The sequence below is a fragment of the Athene noctua genome, chromosome 3, assembly GCF_965140245.1.
Source record: "Athene noctua chromosome 3, bAthNoc1.hap1.1, whole genome shotgun sequence".
NCBI classification, from domain to species: Eukaryota; Metazoa; Chordata; class Aves; order Strigiformes; family Strigidae; genus Athene; species Athene noctua.
The window spans coordinates 26,935,593-26,956,728 of NC_134039.1; the positions used below are offsets into that span (position 1 = coordinate 26,935,593).

At 39.8% G+C, this 21,136-nt stretch overlaps 1 protein-coding gene across 1 annotated transcript; it reads right to left on the reverse strand.

Annotated features, from left to right (window-relative positions):
- Positions 1-504: 504 nt before the first annotated feature.
- Positions 505-20,425, reverse strand: BPIFC (BPI fold containing family C). Its single transcript, XM_074901164.1, is given in 14 exon segments — positions 505-546; positions 2,141-2,217; positions 2,941-3,004; positions 3,426-3,485; positions 4,388-4,446; positions 4,449-4,560; positions 6,445-6,536; positions 7,436-7,496; positions 8,989-9,052; positions 9,843-9,998; positions 11,292-11,420; positions 11,537-11,648; positions 12,015-12,142; positions 20,253-20,425. Coding segments are annotated over 14 exon segments (1,329 nt in total).
- Between the last annotated feature and the right edge of the window lie 711 nt (positions 20,426-21,136).

Here is a 21,136-nt window from a genome sequence, read left to right on the forward strand (position 1 = left end):
TGCTAAGATTTTAGTTCCTGTTGTAACTGGGGCAGTTCCCAGTCTGAAGTGGTTCTGGAGGGTTCTCACTCCATACTTAGTGCATCATCTTCAGAAAGAAGTTATTTAAGATCATTACAGGAGAAACAGAATAGTAGGCATGTCTGCTTTAGCAGCATTTTGACAATGTACTTTGACTGTAGCACTTTTCTGGAAGTGTATAGACAAGGCTGTATTTCAAAAGAGGCATTAATCTTAAAAACATTTTTGCATCAGTTAAACTCCAGAATAAATAATGCCAAGCATGTGTCAAGTTCTTCTCTGGGTCTGCTTGTTACCACCATTGTACAGCCTAACCATTCTGTCAGCTTTCTTCACCTCCCTGTACCACCCCTCATCCCCAGCCAGGATGATATTGCCCTTGTCAGAGCCCAAGTTACACATTTCAGCAGAACTGGACAGTGTTTAGCCTGCAAAGTCACATTATTGATTTGAAGTTCATGCTTAACAAATGGTCTCTCTTCTTTAGTGTTTGTAGTGGACATCAGTAGAAATCAACATGTACCCCTGTGGGGAGAACAACAGTCACTTGAAGTGCTGTAAATTACAAAATGAAGGTGTTATTTTGGTTGGTTTTGGTGTGGGGTTGTTTGGGTTTTTTTATAAATTTCAGCTTGATCCTGGTGTTAAAGGTCAGAAAAATCTACTGAAAACAATGGAGCCTTGGAAGTAACAAGTTTGAACTTTGCAAAAGAGCCCCATCTTTCCCTGCGTTCTATCCCTTTGCACTGTGCTAGCAACAGAAGGGACACCTAAAGATCATACAGCCTACACAGAAAGGTTCATCTGAGCCTTAAGGCAACTAGACAATCCTCATGAGATGGGATTATTTCTTACATAATTTGAGCCACTTAAGAATTAGCCATCTAAACTTGTTCTTAAGGCTTCCCCCATTGTCAGCGCATGCAGAGCAAGGAACCTGTAGAGAGCAGCCCACATATGGTTATCTATGAAAAAGTGGGAAGAATTGTCTTTCTTCCTATTGACCATAGCCAGTAGGCTGAGACTGAAAGTGGAGACTATAAAGTTTGCTTTTAAATAGGAAACCCATTAATGTTGATAGGGTATAGCAATTTTCCTGCATACTCTCTCATTCATATTTACCGATTAGGAGACTGATTAGAGAAAGTGAGTTGGGGAATGAGCCCTACAAAACCACTAAAAATCCTTCATTCATAATTAGTCTATAAGGCTGTTGGCAACTAGTGCCACTGAAAGCAGTCTCCAAGGAATTATGTTTTGCTGCCAGGTATGTGGAATACAAAGAAGGATTAAAAAAAACCCCTTTGTGTTTCTTTGAGTTGTGCTTCGTGCTTAACCACAAACAAGGATTTGAGACTGTTTCTGCAAAGCTGAAAAACCACTGAGAAGTTGGTAAACAAGTGGGGAAATTTAACTGCTTTACCCACTTTCTGGGAGTTCATTTGTCAGCAACGCCCTTGTACTGATTCACTGTCTAGCAACATTCTGTATGTTCAAACTAAGGGCTAGAGCATGTTGCAAGAGGCACAGAATATAGTGTGATTTGGAGAAGAATAACCAGAAGGCAAAAAATACTTTCTGAGACCTCACTAACTATTTTTGACTAATAGCCTCAGCCATTTATCAACCAATTATTAACAAAATCCAGTCATCCTAGGTGTACAAAACTGAATTCACCTCCCTCTCATATTTCAACTATTACTGTTAAATTCAGCAAGACTGCATGGATAACTCCATGGATAATTTTATTTGATTGGCCAAACTTGAATGAAATGTTAAAGGTAAACCTGTTTTCACACTCAATTGCAACTTGAAAGGCTGAGCATGCTGTGTATTTTGTCATGGTTATGTATTTCCTGCAGTTCTAACTTTTCCTCTCAAATAAAGATAATTTGTTTCTAACAGGATTTTACCATTATTACAGATCTCATTTTAACCCCAGAGCTTTTTTCCTACTTAACTAGCTCAAATCCAGCAAGTTTCTTGTACAGACAAAAAGTGAATAAATACCTAGCCAAAAAAAAAAAAAAAAAAAAACAAAAAAAAAAACAACCAAAAAACCAAAACACAAACCAAAAAAGAGAGGAATAACCTTTTCATGAGACTGTCAAAATCTCACCTGTACAATTGTAATGTGAGACCTTGTCAAGGTAACATTGGCCAGATTGGGCAGAGGGAATCCTTTTGACAGTTTAGGTTAAAAAAAAAGACAAACAGTGATTTAGTTGCACATTGGAAAGATAATAAATATCTGCTCTTCAACAATCCAGAGATTTTTAGGTCATTTACAACAATTAACCTCTTAGTCTTCTCAAGCAACCCTGGGAGGTAGGTACAATGTTCATTTACCAATTACAGATTCTTTTCTCTTGGCATAGTGTCACAGCCAAACCAAGACATTTCATAGTCAGTGATTTGTCCCTAGTGACCTGAGGGATTGTTAATACAGATCTATCATCATTAAGTACCTGTTCCCATTTGTCTCCATATTAATGAAGGTGAAGTTCATCCTAGTAAAGAGGACTAGCACAAAGCTATGTCTCCCTCCAGGACCTTAAATAAGATTATGAGAGGCAAGAGCCCTGTGCTGCTCTAACAAAGAGGAACACATTTCATACACAGCAGCCTCAGGCAGGTGTGCAGACTAGACAGGCCTTTCACTGATGCATCAGGGCCACCTTGAGTGAGGCAAAGGCAGATGAATTAAGAGTTTACAAGCCCCTTTTGTAGAACAGTGCCAGTGAGACGGCATACTTGCACCCCGTCAAATCAATCTCCTCCTACTGCTTACTGGATGATAGTCTTTTCCACTCAAGTTAATGGAAACTGGAAAAACTTAAGCAGAAATTCACTATAAGTTCCTAGAATCATTCACTCTGCTAGATGCTTGTAGGTTTTAGCTTAGAAATACAGCCTTACCATTAGCCGATGGAATGACTTCAGTCTGTAAAATGTAAGACAAAACGTTCTCCAGAAGCGAGATCTGTCACAGACAAGAAAACTGAGTTAGCCATCACTTCCTGATAGTGGTGGAACTGTCATGCCCTAATCCTGGATGGAGTTAGTAGGCTCATGTTCAACTTTCAGCTCTCATTTAGCCCAAAATAAGCTAAAAAGTGACTTTTGGATCTTAAGTCTTTGGAATGATGCAAAGGAAGTGGGATACAAAAAGTGGGATGCAAATGGCTCTGATCAGTCTTGGACAACATTTTCATTTAAACTAGTCTATTTCCTTTATTTGCGAGATAATTTATCACCAATAGCAAAGCAGGACCAGAACAGCTTTAATTCTTTTTCCTCAGCTACTCAGAACTGATTGATTGCACTCAGAATTAAATGACTCTCTGCAGAGGCAGGGTTTTCCCCTGTAAGCCTACAACTGCACTATTTCAGGCACCTGAGACCAGTATTTTGGCTCCTATTCTGTTGAGATTCAAGAGGACTTTCTGTGAGAGAATGGACATGTGAGCAATCCTCCCTGAGAACAAGACTGATAAGAGCCTCAGACGAGCAAGAATGCGATAAGGATGCGACCCTGAATGAGGGGGGAGAAACTCCACAAGACAAACAACCCCCGGAAGGGGTTGGGACGGAAGAGGAAGTTCCACAAGGCAGGAAGCCTGGCGAGGCGGATGTGGCACTTTTGATCGAATCATAAGAAGGTTTAAAGCGCGGGCTAAGTTAACTGTCCAATCTTGAGGATTTGTACTGCATGTTACTCACGTGTGCGGGAGAACATTATAAAAGGGCTTTCTTAGTTGTAATAAATGGGCATTGCTTGTTGGTTGTGTGCGTGCTCAGCTCTCCCGCATTAAGAGACTAAGTATACTTAAAGCTGGTTCCCAATAATATATGCTAAAATACTTCCTGGGGATGAAAATGCTTAATATCATTATAGTTTGGGCCACAATCTATAGGTGTTGGGATTTATTGAACCTCCTGGAGATAGGCTAGGCAAGCCTGCCAGCCTCTAAGCCACAGCTACTGTACTTAGACATATGCTTTGCTTCTATATCCCCTGTAGTACTTTCAGTCAGTAAAGACCCCTCAGAAAACAGCCACTGAGGCTCTAAATTACCCAGAGATCCTTTGTTCATGTCAGAAAAGTCTATGTCTGAGGTCTACAGAAACCTCCTTTTTTGTAGCAAAGTTGCCAGTATTTAGTACCCCTGGCTGTGGCCTGAGGCATCCATATAAAGCATAAATAAAAGAACATAACAAAACCCTAGTATTTATGACCTACTGTCTCGGGGCTTTGCAGGCCAATTAGCAGCTTTATACAGTTGCATTCTGACAACTGGTGGTCAAAGCCCCAATCTTGGATGGCCTGAACCACTCTGACCCCATTCCTCTGTCTTCTACTCACCTCTTCTGCAATGGTGATGTTGAAGGCCCCTGCAGTGTAGTAAGCAAATGAGGGATCGGAAAGAAATACTCAGAGAAGGCAGGGTAGAGCATGGAGTTGCTTTGGTTTGGGATAGTGAAGGGAGCTGCCACATAGGGAAGGCCAGTATACTTTCCAAATGGATAGACTATCACCTGAAGGGTATTATCAGAGATAAAAATCAGACTCAAAATATGACTTTAATGTGACGGCAGACAATTAATGCTACTTTCCTTTTCCTCGCTTAAGCTATTAATTTGGTTTATAGCTACATAGGCTTTGTGGACCTGTAGACTGAAGACTTGGTGCTTTCAAGCAGGTGGTGAACACAAGTTCCAGAGACCAGACACCATCACAGAAAACACCTGAGATCTGTCTTCTGAGACACTCATCACCTACTGAAGACAGTCTACCACCTCAGAAAACAAAGCCTCTAAATTAAAGATCTACATATGGCATAAAGAGCATGACTAAGGGACCTCCTTATTGAAGAGACTTACTTTCTTTCTCCATCTCCAGGAATTTAAATCTGAGAACTGCTGCCTAGAGCTATCCAATTACAAAACTGATCTCTAAATGCAAATGTCTTTCTAGGTCAAGATCAGCACCTTATTCTACCCAAAAGCAAATTGGTAACTTGTGCAGACAAAATAATGCCTGTGAGGGAAAGGAAAGTTATATCAGACAATCCTAAAACCACCTATGTTGTCTTTTGCACAACCCACAATATTAGCCAAGATTTACAGATCAAATACTCCCAAATGCCTCCAGATTAAACAAAAAGGTAAAACTGATATAAAGTGATGAAGCTACTCAGAGGTTAAGATTTTTTCATATCCCTTTTATTAATTCCCCCTTTCTGTTTGATTTCAAGTGTATCCTGTGTGTCTTTATTTTCTCAAGTCCTCCCCATCTATCTCTGAATTTATGTTGCCTTTTAAGGACTTTCAAAACACTTCCAAAGTGCTGAGTCACTTTACCCATGACCTCCCCATTCAACCCTCACTTGCCAGCTTTAACAGTCACTTGCTTTGTATTTTCCCCCATGTTCCATCTTATGTGTCAGAGTAGCTCTTGTAAACAGCCATGACATTACCTCTTTGGTCTACCTCAAGTCCCTGCTTAAAATCTAGTTGCTACACTACCCAAAAGAGCTTGACAGCAGCTTCAGAGCTGGTATGATGAGACCAATGTCTGACATACTGATGGATAGCAGCTTTTTGTTCCTTTGTGTTTCCACCTGTTATTTCCCTGTTGCCTCTTGTTAATACTTGATAATTTTTAAGATCTTTGTGACAAGACTGTCTTTTCATTCACCCTTTGTAGAGCACCTAGCACAAGCCATCTTAAACTTAATTAAGGATCTTGGATACTATGATGATAACTATCCTCAACCAAATCACCTTACACAGAATGACAATCAAGTCATTCTAGAATTAGGAACTGGTCTGATTTTAGTTTCAATATATAAGGAGATTTTTTTTTCCTTTATTTGAAAGAAACTTTCAGGCCTTCAAACTCAGCAGTACTCCTTGGGCTCCCATGCTTTTTCAGGGGTCTTCTGTCTGCCCATTCAAGGTGCCAGAGGCTTAATTCTTGCTCCTATAGTCTTGCTCTTTCTTTTCCTCTCTCATCTAACAGCAGAAGCGTCTAGTTAGTGCAATGTATAGAAATCTTCCCCTGACTGACTGAAGAAGTCTCAGATATTAACAGCGAGAGAAGGATGAAGTTGAATACTTTTTTTCTCTCTCCTTTTCCTTTCTCTTTTTTCTTCTAAGTTGCTTAGTCAACTTCCACTGCTCTATTTGCTATAACCAACTCAACAACAATTAAAAAAAAAAAGGATGTGGCTTTTAAATCATTAATTTTACAACAAGATTGTTAAAAATTATTACAATAACAAATACAATAGTGCTTTGAAATGTCTGTCTTCTCAGATACTGAGTCTTAATGTTCAGAACAGCAATCATGTTCATCCTAGAAAGTGGATCATACAATAATAAAATCCACAGCAATCTTGGCAAATAGCACTACAGGACCTTTAAGTCCAGGTCAACGAATGGTTGGAATACTGCTGGCAAGCTATTTAAGGAGTAGTCTACCTCAGCCAAATCATCAATCGGCATTAGGACTGTAAGGGTGGTAGATAAGGCAAAATACCCAATATTACAAAAAGCATGGAAAGAATTTTATGTATACTTAAAACTGATTCAGTTCCTGAAGGAGAATGATACAACTTTATCCAAAGAATAGTGAAAAACATAAGCAGGGACCTCCTAACATGCATTCTGACCTATGGTACTTTAAAGAAGGTGCCAGTGGAAACATCACGACTTCTTTAGTTTGTCTAGTGTTTTCTAATTGTGGAAAAATAAATTTGGTCTAACCCAAAAAAAGGAAATGGTCAGACCAGTGCTTCAGGGCATAAGGATGTGTTGATTTCTTGTCAAGCATTTCTGAGAGCATCCAGAGTGCCTCTAACAAATACTTTCCCAGAAGGGTGGGTGCCTGATCTGCTTAGGTACTTGTGTTTTGCACATGGTATCTGCCCAACACTTTGGGTGTCTTAAACACCTGCAAATCTAACCCAAAATAGTTAAGTGAAAAGCTTTTTCATAAAAAAACTTTTTCATTTTGCCTTTGGCAAGTCTGATAAATAGGCAAGTAAAACTTAAATTTCCAGGCAGGCTGGGAGGGCAGGCTTCAGCTTGTAAAGTGTTATTTGTGCAGGAGGACTCAGAGCATGGGAGGGAATGGAAAACTGCCTTAGCATCAGTGCTGCATGGCCTCTAAGTGACATTTCTGAAGTGCACACTGCTACATTTGCGAGTTATAAGTTGCTCCCAACTTCTAATAAATATCCTTTTCTGTCCAAGGACCGCTCCCTTTATTTAACTGCGGTCCTGTAAGCAAGGGAGCACACAGATCTGCTTCTGGAGGCTTCACTGACCAGCTGCTGTTAAGGAAGTTGCAGAATTTCACTCAACAGGAAGGAGAAGGCTGAGGGAAAAGATATCACTAGTGACTCACTATTCAGTGATTGGAGGTTCTCATTTATCAGTTGGATTCCAGATCTGATGTTGGAACATGACTGTATAAAAGCACACTCAAGTTATGGTCTGATTAGCATGGGTCTGTGAGCACCCCTTACCTGTGTGCTAGCAAATCCTTCTGCTTATGTGACACACATTGCAACACCTTTGTTAAAATGCCTAAAGTAGCTTTTCTTCAGTTAACTGGTTCTGTTACTGATTTTGTTATCAACTGAAATTAAGTTATGTTTGATTTTAATATGAGTATAGCATTAAGAGGTATTTTAGTAGAAATTATTTGTTCACATTTATGGTATTTTGTACCAGCAACCGACTGCTACTTTAAAATCCCCTGTACAGTCCTGTACCAAGGCCGAAGGGAGTGGTCATAATTAGCTAGTAGGAACAGTTAGAACCTAGGTAACAAAACACATGATGATTTGTAAACTGATTTATGACACATACATAGGACTAGAAGAACGCAAGTAGTTGTCAAGGTCTAGGATTAATGGGAACTGAGGGAAGTGACCATAACAACCTTCAAGTACCTACCAAGAAACCGTGAACTTAAGCAGAAGGTAATTCCGACAGGGGGAGATTGCAACCACCGATTCATGGACCACATACTTGTATTACACCCTAGACCCATTTCTAGACATTTCTAGCTTTCACTGTGCATAATTGGAAATAGGAGGAGAGTATGTTGATGATTTCCAAGAAATTAAATATTTATGCATGAATAATTAATGAATATGCATGACTAAGTTCTATATAAGATGTATAATTCTGGTGCTTGGGGTGCATTGTTGGTGAGAACTCCCCTGCGCACCTGGCCATTAATAAAGAAGTGTCTGCTTATCTACATCACATTGGTGTCGGTAAGTTTTCATCCCGGTTTTCAGTGACAGTTCCCCAAGGTTTCTGCTTGGTTATAATGTAAGAACATCCTATGTCAGAGCTGCCTTTAGGCAGGGAAGTGAGAAGTTGTCAAAGGCAGCCTGATGCGGATGACAAAACCACAGCCTTAGTAGTATGAGGAGGCAGAGATCTCACATTGGTCTCACGGGATATATTTGTCCTGGGGCAGAATCACAGTTATCTCAGGCTCTGTCTCCTCTCAGAGGCCCTGGACAGGTTGTCATCAGAACTATGCACCTCTGATGTGATGAAGTTTATGTCATACTATCAGATGATGTACTACAACATCCCTGTGCAGCACCCAATGTATGTTTTGTCTGCAGTGTATAAAAATTACCCAAAACCCAGGATGCCTCTAGGTACAGAGACTTATTCTGCACTGGAATGGGGAATTACATTTTCCAGCCCTACTGCTGCCTTGGTTGAACCTAGCTGTGGGCTCATCAATATCTAGGCCATGAACTTGGCCCTTTATCTAGAAGCATTTCTGGCTGGAAAAATTGAGACTGCTGATCAGACCAGAATAGGACTATATTATTTTTCTAGTTCTTCCTTTGCCAAGGTCACAGTGCTGACCTGTGAAAGTCATATTCCTTAAATCCCTCCCTCCCCTACACAATTTGAAAGGCTTACATTAGTGACCGAGTTCCTGTGAATGGGTTTCTTCAGATACTTGATAACGAAGTTATGCAGGAAGCTAGAGGAAAGGAAGAAAGCAATTAACGGGTTGAGTACTACAGTCATTAATAGGAAATCTGCAGAACATTACTTTATTGGCCTCTGAGGGCAATATTCTAGTACAGAAGGGAGCTTTCTGAAATGTAACAACTGTCAGAGACCCACCATCTAAAAGGAGACAATTTCACCACTAGGCATCCTGGCAATTAGCCTGGGTAGATTCATCCTTATGAATAAGGAATTATTCATTTTACCACCATCACATATGTACAGAGAAAAAATAAGTAGTCTCTACCCTAGGAACTTCCAATACAAGTGAAAACAAGCAAACAAAAATCCAAACCTAAAATTAGGTGACAAGGGTTGTATTCAGACAGTGGGAGAAGTAAATACAAGAAAACAATTAAATAATGTTGCACTGGATTGTAGCTAGAGGCACAACAGATAGCAGTCTGGTTCTGTTCAGTTTTGATAGCACTGTGACTAGGAGTACTTAAAGCACAGTACAAGAATGTAACTTCTACCTAGAGCTGAAGGGTAGAGCAGTATTTGGAAAGAACTGAGTGCTGAAGAAGCACAAGGGATTGTTTGATCTGACCAGAACTGCTGTGTTTATCCTCTACACAAGGGACAGTGTGCACAAGTACAATGACAAATTTGGCCACCATAACACTGGATTAGGGCCCCGATTCCCACTTGTGATGCCTGTAGATGCCAAAATCAGTGCCCTATTTCATGAAGTTGTCTTTGTGACATTCACTGAGAGTTATTTTTTGCCCAGAGAATACATACAGATATTTTCCACTTGCCCACTTTCTCCATTCAACTTGATATCTATATCACCAGAAGTTGTCTGGCAGCTGATAAATTATATTGATGTATGGCTTGTATTATCCAGGGATGTTGAAAAGATTGCAGCAACAAACACCTTTGAAATGTACACTGTGCTTCTTCCACTGTCTTTGCTGTATAAAGTAAAAATAAAGAAATAACTGAAAAAAAAGCCTGTTTTTAATTAATGTTCAAGGCTCAATTATTTCTTAAATGGATTCATTTCTGCTCCCTGAAGATTAAGCTGTTTGTCTGAATGCTTTTTATTGCTTTGATTATAATGAAAATAAGTTCTAATGTCTGCAGAGAATCAAGTATTCTACCCAGATTTTCAGCTTGAAGTTTTGGAAAATGATGAATTTGGGAAAGTAGATAATTCCCCATTGTAAAGTATTTTGATCCAGTTACCAGAGCTGTACCCACAGCAGAGGGAACTGGGATATACTTGATAGGGCAAGAGAGCTGTATTGGGATCTAATCTATTGTTGTCTGTCACATGTCAGAGCCCAGAGTGCCCCAATAGGCATAGTGCCCTCTTCCCCACCCCTCCCAAGACCAGCTTCAGTATGGTGAAGCTGTATTATTTTGGATCAAGCTGTTCATAACTTGATTGTGAGAAAGAGCTGTGAAAAGCTTCCTGGCATTGCCCCAGACCTGCCTCTTCTCTATGGACGGACTTGCCTGGCAGCCTGGACTGGTGGCTCTTCCTGGTCACTGCCACTAACCTGCTCTGCATGCCTGTCTTTGGTACTTACCAGTGAGGGCACTTGCCCCTGCCATGCCATAACCCTCAGCTCCTGGGTCTCCTCCCCTTGAAAGTGGCCATCCCTGCTGCTCCTGACAGCAGAAGCTCAGAAGTACACATCAGAGACTGTTGTAATTCAGTCAGTTTAGCAATATAGGTAATGTCAGTTGTGGGGAAGAGGAGGAGGGATTTCTTTCCTCTGAAACAGCCCTGGACTAGGAAGGTGTGGAGACTGCTCTAAGGATATTGCTATTTACTTGTCTATTTTCCATCAGCTTTTGAACTGTATATCTTGGAGGCATAGCACAGGGTTTCTAACAGAGTAGCTGCACTGTGAGGGCTTATTATGCTGGACTGTGATCCACTATACTACAATTTTTCTAAATGTGTCATTAGCTCACAGGCTGTACAAGGACAACATTCAGCTAGAGCATCAATCCTTTACTATTTGTAGAGGGGCTTCTTAACCATTGGTTCTTTATCAGTGCTCATGGCTGAGAGGGCAGGGTCTGTCTCCCACCAGCAGACCTGTTGAGAAAGACCAATCTGTCCTGTGTTATTGCTACTAGCCATTAGAGAGCACCTTTGCCATGAAGGTGACAAAAAAATACTAAAAACTTCACATTCTTATCTTTATATTCTCCATCAAGAAAAATCCCAGGACACATGAGGCTGTACGTACAACATCCAGGTTCTTATGTTCCAGTTCATATTGATGGTTAAAGAAGCATTTCCAATTACCAGGTTTATCCCAGTCCCAGGTATGAAAGAGATGGAAGCACTGGGGAGTTCAACAGCAGTGACGTGTATTCTAGAGCATGAGGGAGATAAGGGGTAGAAAAGCAAAAGTTTGTATTTTGCAAGTCAGAGTGAACATAAAAGATTCAAATTTCAGTCAAACACAAATTGCCCCCAGAGAATACTTACCTTGAGATGTTGTATTTGACATTACCAAGCCAAATTTTCTCATAGCCACTCAAATCAGGGAAATGCTCCTTCTCCATATTCTGCTTCAGGGTTTCCATCCCAACCTCCTTGACTACAGGAAAACATTGATCAGTTCAGTTGCCTTTGATACTGTCTGGGAGGTTAGTTACGTGCTTCTGGCTTAGGAGATAGTATGGACAGGGTCAGAAAGAAGAGATCCAGAAGTGCTATTCCAGATCTCACTCCTAGTCATGGCAAGAGTTGGACTTATTCAATATCTGAAATCAAATGAACCTTGATATGATGTACAATGCTGTCAACCAGTTTACTGTATCTGCTATATTGTGCTCTTAAACTTTCTTTTTCTTTATAGCCTGCAATCACGTCATTTTCTTCCACTGCTTTTGCTTCCCAGGATGTCTGTAATACCAAGATTCAATGCAATACCACCAACAGATTCTGAAAACATCACACGTACCATATTCCAATCCCTTCTTGGTGATCGTCACTTTGAGTCCAGGGTTGGCATTGAGTTGCCCACTGAGCAAACTTAAGAGGAGAAGAGAATATCAAATCTTCACCATTTTCCTGTTTTTTTTACAGGACCTGTTAATAAATATTTATAATAATAGTAGAAGTTCATGCTACGTCACATGGTGGCTGTACTTCCTTTTCCCTCCCTGGAGTGAGCTGTTTTAACACCAGCTTTCCCTCCAGAATGGATGAAGTGGAAATCCCAGCAACTGTGGAAGAGAGGACTTGTTCTGTTCAAGTCTTGTTAGTTCTCAGACTGTTAGAGAACTAGAGCTCCTTGGGGTAGAGGAGAAAGGTCAGCCTATTCACTGTCATAGGGAGTGGAAAAAGCACTTAGGATACATCCTCCTGGACAAACCCTGTTGAAAGGGAAGTGGCACTGAATTTTTTGGCTGTCTTTTTTTCCTCTAGTTATTGAAATAAGTAGTTTATTTTCCCCAAAATGTATGGAGCTCCCAGAGCCTCCTGGGGATTTAACAATTATCACTGGGTGAGAGCACTTTGGAAAACCTGATCAGCTCATTTACTTATAGGCATAGATACCCCCACTTCAGGAACCACTTACTAAGATCTTAACCACAACTTTAAGATTCCTTTTATGTTCCCTCACAACAGTCAAAAAAGAAAATAATTTTTTGCTAGCAGACAATGTTTTTGTATCCCCTAGTCTGCATGTTAATAAATGCATTGTTTTATCCAAAAACTCGTAGCAAACTTCATGATCACATGGATTTTTTTTTTTTTTCCTTTTTCATTCCCATTAAACCACTTTTTTTCTTAAGAAGAACCATAGCCTAGATCTCCATTCACAGATATGGACCAATGTTCAAAGTATTTTATAAGAACAAAATATTAAAGGCAACATAAATCCCTTTACTCATAACTCACATATTATTGCTAGTCTCCTGTGTCCTTTAACTTGTTTGGGCTCATCAGCAATGAACTCCACTCTTTTATTATGTCCTCTCAGAAAATTTTAAGGGGATACTCATAGCCTGGGACAGTGACTTAACATCCAAGATAAAAAAAAATCATTTATCATTCACAGAAGTTTGCCTTTCCCCAATATACTTGGCTGGGACTGTTTTTATTTAATTAGAGCCATTCAAAAGTTATGTCTTATCCAAGACAGTCATCTTTATAGCAGAGAAGGATACATCCCACCTATCTTAAAACAAATTGTCCTTCGGGAAGTGCTTATCTTCCTTCTGTAACTACAGGATTCAATGTCTAACTCTGAGGCGGGTCAAGGTAGGTAAGCTCAACCTATATCAGTTATATGTATATTTTGTGCCAGTGGTGATCAATCACTGTATGATTGTGATCCTTCAATTAATAGGGAACACACATTGTGTGGTCATTCTTCACATAGAGAACTTTCTCCTAATGACACAGATGCCTTCTGAAAGACACCCATATTCTGGATGACACCAACAAATAACTTGTTATCCAGAGACAATTTACTTTCTGACAGTACTGCTAATATCAGCTTTTCTATAATACTGTGAGCAAGACCTGTCACTCTCTTTGACAGCATGAAAAAAAATAATAGCACATAATTTCCCTGCAAAAAAACCCAAACCAAGCAGAAACCCACAATAAAGAAAAGGTATGGATGACACCACTAACCAGCTATGCAGTGGATGATCACTTGGCTCTCCCTACCTTCTCATGCATGTCACTCAACAGTCCTCAGTGGTGCTACAGGATTTACCATAGGGGTAGTGAATGAGTGAAGCAAATTCTCATCCCAGGGGCTTCTGTAATGGGATTTAAATTGAGATGGAGCTACACTGTATGAACCACATGCTGCACATAGTGTGAAAGTTGGAAGCTGTTGCTGCCAGTAACGTCTCCCAAAGAGAGTGGGAGAAGCCACCTTAATGGAGAATATTAAAACCAAACTGGACAGAATCAGATAATAGTTTTAGGTTTTTTTCACCCAAAGCTGGGAACAGTCCTATCTGGAGTTATCTGTCATCTGAGGTTGACAGTATGAATGGCAAACAGGTCACATTATTACAATTTTTCTTATTGCCAGATACTACACTGCAGTGTGGACAGTTAAAAATACATGAGAGTGTCTTTTCTAGTGTTATGTTTATGTAAAAAAAGTCTTTAGTTACTACAGGACTGTTGGAGAGCTGTTATGAAATCATCTAGAAACAGACAATTGCCTCTCTCCCAATACCTGAAAAATTGTTTTGATGTTGCTGCACCTTTCACTAGCGGTTTCATTATCAGATGTAACTATATACCTTAAGCCTCTAAAATATTTTCAGTCACAATCACAATTTAAGCAAACTGCAAAGTTATGAGGTGACATTGACAATTTTTGTGTAACAGTTTTAATTAAAACCCACAGAACACCTTTGCCTTTTAGTAAGACTAATATTTTCTTTTTAATTTTAACTGAGAGAAATTGAGAAGTGAAGGAAACACACCAAGAAGGTGTCAACATCAAGAAAGAACCAAAACAAAGTACTGGAAGGAAAAGTGTCATAAACATAGTTCTCATAATTTAAAATCTCAAAATTCAGCAAGATTTAGCTACATCTACCTCTTCCCAGCAAAGCCACTCTACAACAAAGAGTAATCAAAACATGTTTGTTACCATACCTCTCCTCCAGAGAGAAGACCCTTACTGTACTAGACCACAGACAGAGCTAAGGATGATGCAGGGAAAACCCTCTGCAGCCACAATCCCATCTTTTAAAGGAAAGAGGTGTGAGCTTGAAGAAACCCATTTGCCACCACCTTCAGCAGTATCACACAGAGTAATGTAAACACACAGGCCTCTCTGGTAATTGTCCCAAACGATTTTGGGTGTCCCAGGTTAAGTCTATCACTAATTTCATTTAAGGACTAAGCAGAGAGCAGTGTAAACTGGGGAGAGTGGGGCGGTGCGGTGCGGTGCGGTGCGGTGCTAGGATGCTGATCTTGGGGTGATATGCTGCCTTTGTAGCATACCATTTCAGCACTGACTTTTCAGGTGGACCTGAGAGGATTGATACTCATAGCCATGTCTGCATTGTGAAACAAATACATGAATGTGCCATTGATAGGAAGAACAGATGGAAAAAAACTGTCTAGGCTCATCTGTTCTGAAATTACTCAGGCTACAGAAAACCATAAATTATATAGTATTTACATTATAGTATATATATATATGGTGCAAATATATAGTATCAAGTCCTTGTAGTCAATATTTTCTATTTCTTTTTCTTGCTTATCCAGTTAACCAGTACTTCAGCTAGTTAGTACTACTTGGCTTGTTAAAGAGGTGATTTAATCAGTTAGCTTGCCTGTAAACCAAGAAAATTCCCTCAGGCATGGAGCACTTTGCTGGACAAACTGAGTCACTTCATTGTGCAATCCATGAATAGAAAAGGGTAAAGACATTTGTTTGTCAGTCAACAGATACTCATACTTTACAGAGAGTTAACATTCACCACAAGGAGTCACATGCATAATAATTTCATTATGTGTATGTCTGGCAACTGAGGATGAATAAAAATCACACCCTCAGTTACATAAACTTCTTCAAATTTTTTTGCAGAAGTTCTGCAGTTCCTTCAAAGCAAGGGAAAAGCTCCACAATTTCCATCCATGTAGATATCCAAGATTTAAAAACTGAATAGTCTGAAAACTATCTCAGCTTATCCTCATCATATCCTTTTAACATTTTGTCATTCTTCTAACGGAGTACCACCCAGTTTAGATAAAACTTTCAGCTTTAGTTAACAAAGACACACTAAGGCTTCCAGAACAGTTTAATATTTTTTTTTCTACAAATATAGCAGTAAAAGCCAAATATCTGCTTGTAGACACATTCAGATAGCACATTCAAACATGCCATAAATAGTTTCTACACCCAAACTTTTCCCCTTTCAAGGTGTTTTTTATTTCAAGGAATTTTTTATTTCAATTTATCTGTTGAACCAGCAAGCATTTGCTTCAGTCTATATGCAAAAGGAGATATGGGTTGCAATCCTTTTTACCCAATATAGATAAACCCAATGAGCTTACCAGTATGGCAATCAATGGAGACTTGTTGCTGCATCTCTGCAGATCACTTTGGCTTTGCATGAATCCAGTGCTCAGTGTTCTAGAAGTCCCCTTTCTCCCCCTCCCCATTTCTCTGCCTCCCAAATCCTACCCTTTCTCCATGCACTCTAGTCTGTGGCACATTGAAGGACATGCATCATTTCCATTGTTCTGTCCATTGGAAAACAATACCAGATCAAAAATGGTACACTGACCAGTAAGTAAGTACAGGATGATACAGGGGAACTGTTTGTGTATACAGCATCCTCTTTAGTTGCAGGAGAAACAATTGCTTTGTGAACAACAGCCAGAGGACTAGCACTTAAGGGGCAGTGTCATGCTAAACCATGGCTCTGGTTTGAAAAGGTTCATCTAGCCACAGGACTTGGTCCGTTGGCCCCAGAGTATGTGTCCCATTGGAAGTGTGAAGAGATGGGCACCAAGTCTTTAGTTCTCTTTTTCCTCATCTCATGAATTCTCCCCTAAATAGGTAGAAGAAAGTGCCTAAAGTGTTATCAGTGAGGCACACCCTATTAAAAAACCTCAATTTCTCTGAGGTTTTCTTCTTCCATTCTGTTTCTGGTCACTTTTTACCTACCATACAATACAATGAGTTGGAAGACCTGCTGTGATTTACTGCTGTTTTGTTTCAGGTGCTTTTTTTAGTAAAAAACTGTAGCAGCCAGCTAGATAAATAAACTGATTCAGCTAAAAATCAAATGCAAACCACATTTTTGCCCCAAGTTGGAGCTGAACTTTCTGTATTTTGGCATTTGTAGACTAGTTTTCCTTTTCATACAGTTGTAATATCGTCTGGTTGAATATCTCTAGTGATACTGACATAAGACAAAGAAATCTTCCAGCTCCATTTTACAAATATGATAGGTACAGAATTATTTGGAAAATTATATCCTTGAAGAGATGCAGCTACTCACATACAAGGAAGAACTCCTAGGTGTTGTAGAGGCCAAGAGGAGCCTTGGCTGCAGTGAGCATGAGACTGTGGAGTTTCAGAACCTGGGAGGAACAAGCAAGACAAAGAAATGATTACAGACATAGACTTCAGATGAGCACTTTTCAGGGACCTGCTTGGCAGGATCTCTGGGAAGTTTCCCTGGAGACTAGAGGACCAGAAGAGCTGGGTAATCTTCAAGGGCAGCCACCTCAGAGCATAAGAATGATCAATTACAATGTTCGGACTATTGAGCAACCATGGCAGAATTTCGGGGAAGGCAGCTGGTCTGCCAACAACCTGACTGAAGAGGAATTTGACCTTGACAAGATTCTGGTGTACCCCTGATTCATGGAAAAAAATACTCTACAACTCAAATAGAGTTATAAAGCAGGTATGTTTACTCCGGCCGGGGTGCAAGGGGATTTCTCCACAAAGCTTGCACACCCACCATATATTTTACCAAAACTGATAGAATGTGGATATCCATATTCATTGGGTTACATAACACAAACATACATATGCATGAGTAGGGCTGGGTTAGTTAGAAAGCATGGTGTCAGCAGTTTAAGTTATCGTTGCACCTGCGCATTGCCTCCTGGTGGTCGTCTTTGGGGGTCTTTGGGAGGAAGGCTCGTAGTCTTTCTCACCCTGTTTTTTCCACGGAGCATGCGCAGATTCTCTTGGCCAATTTCTTGAATAACAAAAGTGTTTTCCAGCTGATTTATTTTTCTATCTTATCTAAGAGAACCAATAGAACTTCTACCATTCATCCATGGCTATCTTTACTCATTAGCAAAATTCCAACTAGTTAGAGTCACCTGTTACTCAAGGACAAAAGCATACTATTTTGCTGAACATTGTAATCCTTGGTAGATTTTCACAGTGAACTGCTTTGTTTTGATGAACACAGTAGTCCTTGGTAAAATTCCACAGAACAGTCTGGGCAAGCAGGATTCTTAGCAATATTTAAAAATTACTATATCTTGCTATAAATAAGTAAATAAGTTGCTAAGCAGTTTTCTATAAGTAAATAAGTAAATAAATCTCAAAAGAAGTAATCATTTCTCTGTATCAATTCCCCCCTTTTCTTTTCCCTAAGCAAATTCTTTTGCAGTCAAAAGGGATTTATTATATTTTATTACTGATATTTAAGATTTTGGTAGCTCATGGGGAATAGCCTGTAAATATATCCTACTAGTAGTGTTTTCTATCTGACTTCACTCATTTCATGACTTGATGTAATCTTTTTGCATCATGCTGGACAGTAAGTAAATTTTCATGATGCAAAAGTTTTCTTCCATTCCAATAGGTGGGGGTTGCCAATCTTGGACTAATTTATAAGTAGATCTTAACAATTGATAAGTTGTGACAGAAGCAGTATAATTGAAATCACATCCTGTAAGACTAACGATATTGCAGATACAGAAGTTCAAATGATTACTTGTATCTATTATAAGGTTATCTAGTTGTACAAAATTACATAGGGTTCTTAAACAAACACATTCCATATCCATGTAAATTGTAATAGTCTCTGTGGTTTCATTAGGGTAAAGCTCGAATTGATATGTTGTCATATATTAGAATGGAGAACGGTTGCTAAATTCATCCCCAAAGGATTTTTCCCATAATGCCTGTATGTCCAAATTAAGCATCTGACCAAGGTCCTTCCCAAGTACTTTTTAAATTACAGTTCAGCAAAATGTTAAGCACTTATACCCATATCACCATTTTTGGATGCAAAGCTTTTAGCAGTCCCACAGGTGTCGATTTCTATTTTGATTTAGGGGCCTTCTTCACTCTGGTGTGGTGTATCCAGGATGTCTGTTCTTTATTCTTGACTGCTGTATGGGAAGTTAATAACACCTGAAATGGACCCCTCCCATTTTGGTTCCAGAGGTGAATCTGAAAAAGATCTGATATATACATAATCACTAGGTTTAGGTACAGGCCCATCCAGACAATTCCTAGGACCAATTTCTTTATTTCTCGCAGCTGCTTTTGTAGACTTATAACATTTCATCTCCAACCTGGGTTGATGTTTCTGCTTGTCTGGGTTTGGTTCTGATTCTTAGAAGGCCTAAGGGCAATGCTTGGGGCCAGGACAATGTAGCTTTCTGGCCTAGTGTTACTATTTGTTGTTTACTAAGCTGCTGGACAATTTTGCTACAAAATGTGATCCCTGATCTGAGGATGTTGTTGCTGGAACCCCAAACCTTGGTATTATTTCTTGTAACAATACCTTAGTTACTTCTTGGGCTTTATTAGTTCAGCAAGGGAATGCTTCTGGCCACCTGGAAAAGGTATCTGTTAAAATCAAAAGGTACCAAAACCCCCCTTTTCTTCGGAGTTCAGAAAAAATCAATTTGCTATTGTTGCCCTGTGTAATTTCCTTTCCTATTTGCCCAGGTTGGGTCTTTAATCCTGTTTTAGGATTATTTTGTAAACAGGTTTCACATTGCTGTCACCTGCTTGATGGTGGTATACAGATTTCAGGCAACCATTTGCTGATGAAGATATTTATATAAGGCCTCTGCTTCCCAGTGGGATTTTCTATGTTTTGCCATCACTATAGTCCATAATAGTGCAGATGGTACTATTATTTTACTTTCAGGAGTCTTTTTTCCCTTGCCCTCTTCCCTGTTTCCCTTTTAGATATTCAGTAAGTTTTTGATCCTCCCTAGAATATTGAGGCTCACCATCAATTTGTATTTTACCGTCCAGGACTAAAGACTGCACTTCTATTTCACCTTTCTCAGCCACTCTTTTGGCCTCATGATCTGCCATAGTGTTACCAATTCATGGGTGGAATGTCTTCTTTGGTGAGCTTTGCAATGCATTATAGCCACTTTTTCAGGTAGTTGCACTCCCAGAATTTGAGGATTTCTTTGGCATGCTTTATATGTTTTCCCTGTGCAGACAAGAGTCCTCCTTTCCACACTGCCCCATGAGCATAGACACATGGACACATGGACCACTGCAAAAGCATATTTAGAGTCCATCCATATATTACTTTTCATACCATTGGCTATCTCCAGTGCCTGTGTTAGAGCTATTATTTCTGCCTTTTGTGCTGAGGTATTTGGAGGAAGAGCTTTAGACTCTATTACCTGATTTTCGGTGGTTACCGTGTATCCTGCCTTGCAGATACTTTGTCAAGTAAAACTGCTCCCATCTGTATACCAGGATTCATCAGCATCCTCTAATGGCTTCTCCTTGAGGTCTGGCCAACTGGAATAAACTGCTTCGATTGTTTCCAGGTAGTCGTGTGTCACTAGCTCTCCCGTAGTTCCACTGAGAAAAGAAGCTGGGTTGACAATATTATTAACCTCTATTTCTATATCATCCTGTTCCATTAGGAGGAGCCTGGTATTTCAAGTACCTCTGAGGTGAAAGCCAGTATCCTGACCCAATGTGAATTTTCATGCTTTCTGGATATTTAAAACAACTGCTGCTACTGCCCTCAGGCAGCTAGGCTATCCTTTGCTTACTTCATCAAGTTGTTTAGAGAAGTATGCCACTGCCCTTCTATCTGGCCCCAAATTTTGGGCCAGGGCCCCTAGGGCTATTCCCTGTTTCTCACGGGAGAATAACCAGAAAGGCTTAGTGATGTCTGGTTAATCTAAAGCAGGGGTATCCATCAATTTCCTTTTCAGCTGATGGAATGCTCTGTCTGCCTTTCTGTTCCAAATGAGGGTTTTCAGATTTGATTTCAATATTCATAAAGGGGTTTTACCATGAGTCTGTAGTTATATATTTACAGGCGACATCATCCGGTCATTCCTAGGAACATGCAGAGCTATTTAGCTGTCTGTGGCTGAGGGCTCTGACAGATGACCTCTTTCCTTGCAGTTCCTAGGGTCCATTGACCAGCTGTGACCTCGTATCCAAGGTAGGTTACTTGCTGCTGAGCTACTGGAGCTTTCTGTGGAGAGACTCAGTAGCCATTAAGTCCCAAAATATTTAATAAACTAATAGTCCATGTAATGCATATTTCTTTAGTCTCTGTGGCTATTAAAGATCATCTACATACTGCAGGACTTCCACGATTTCATGTGGTCACTCCC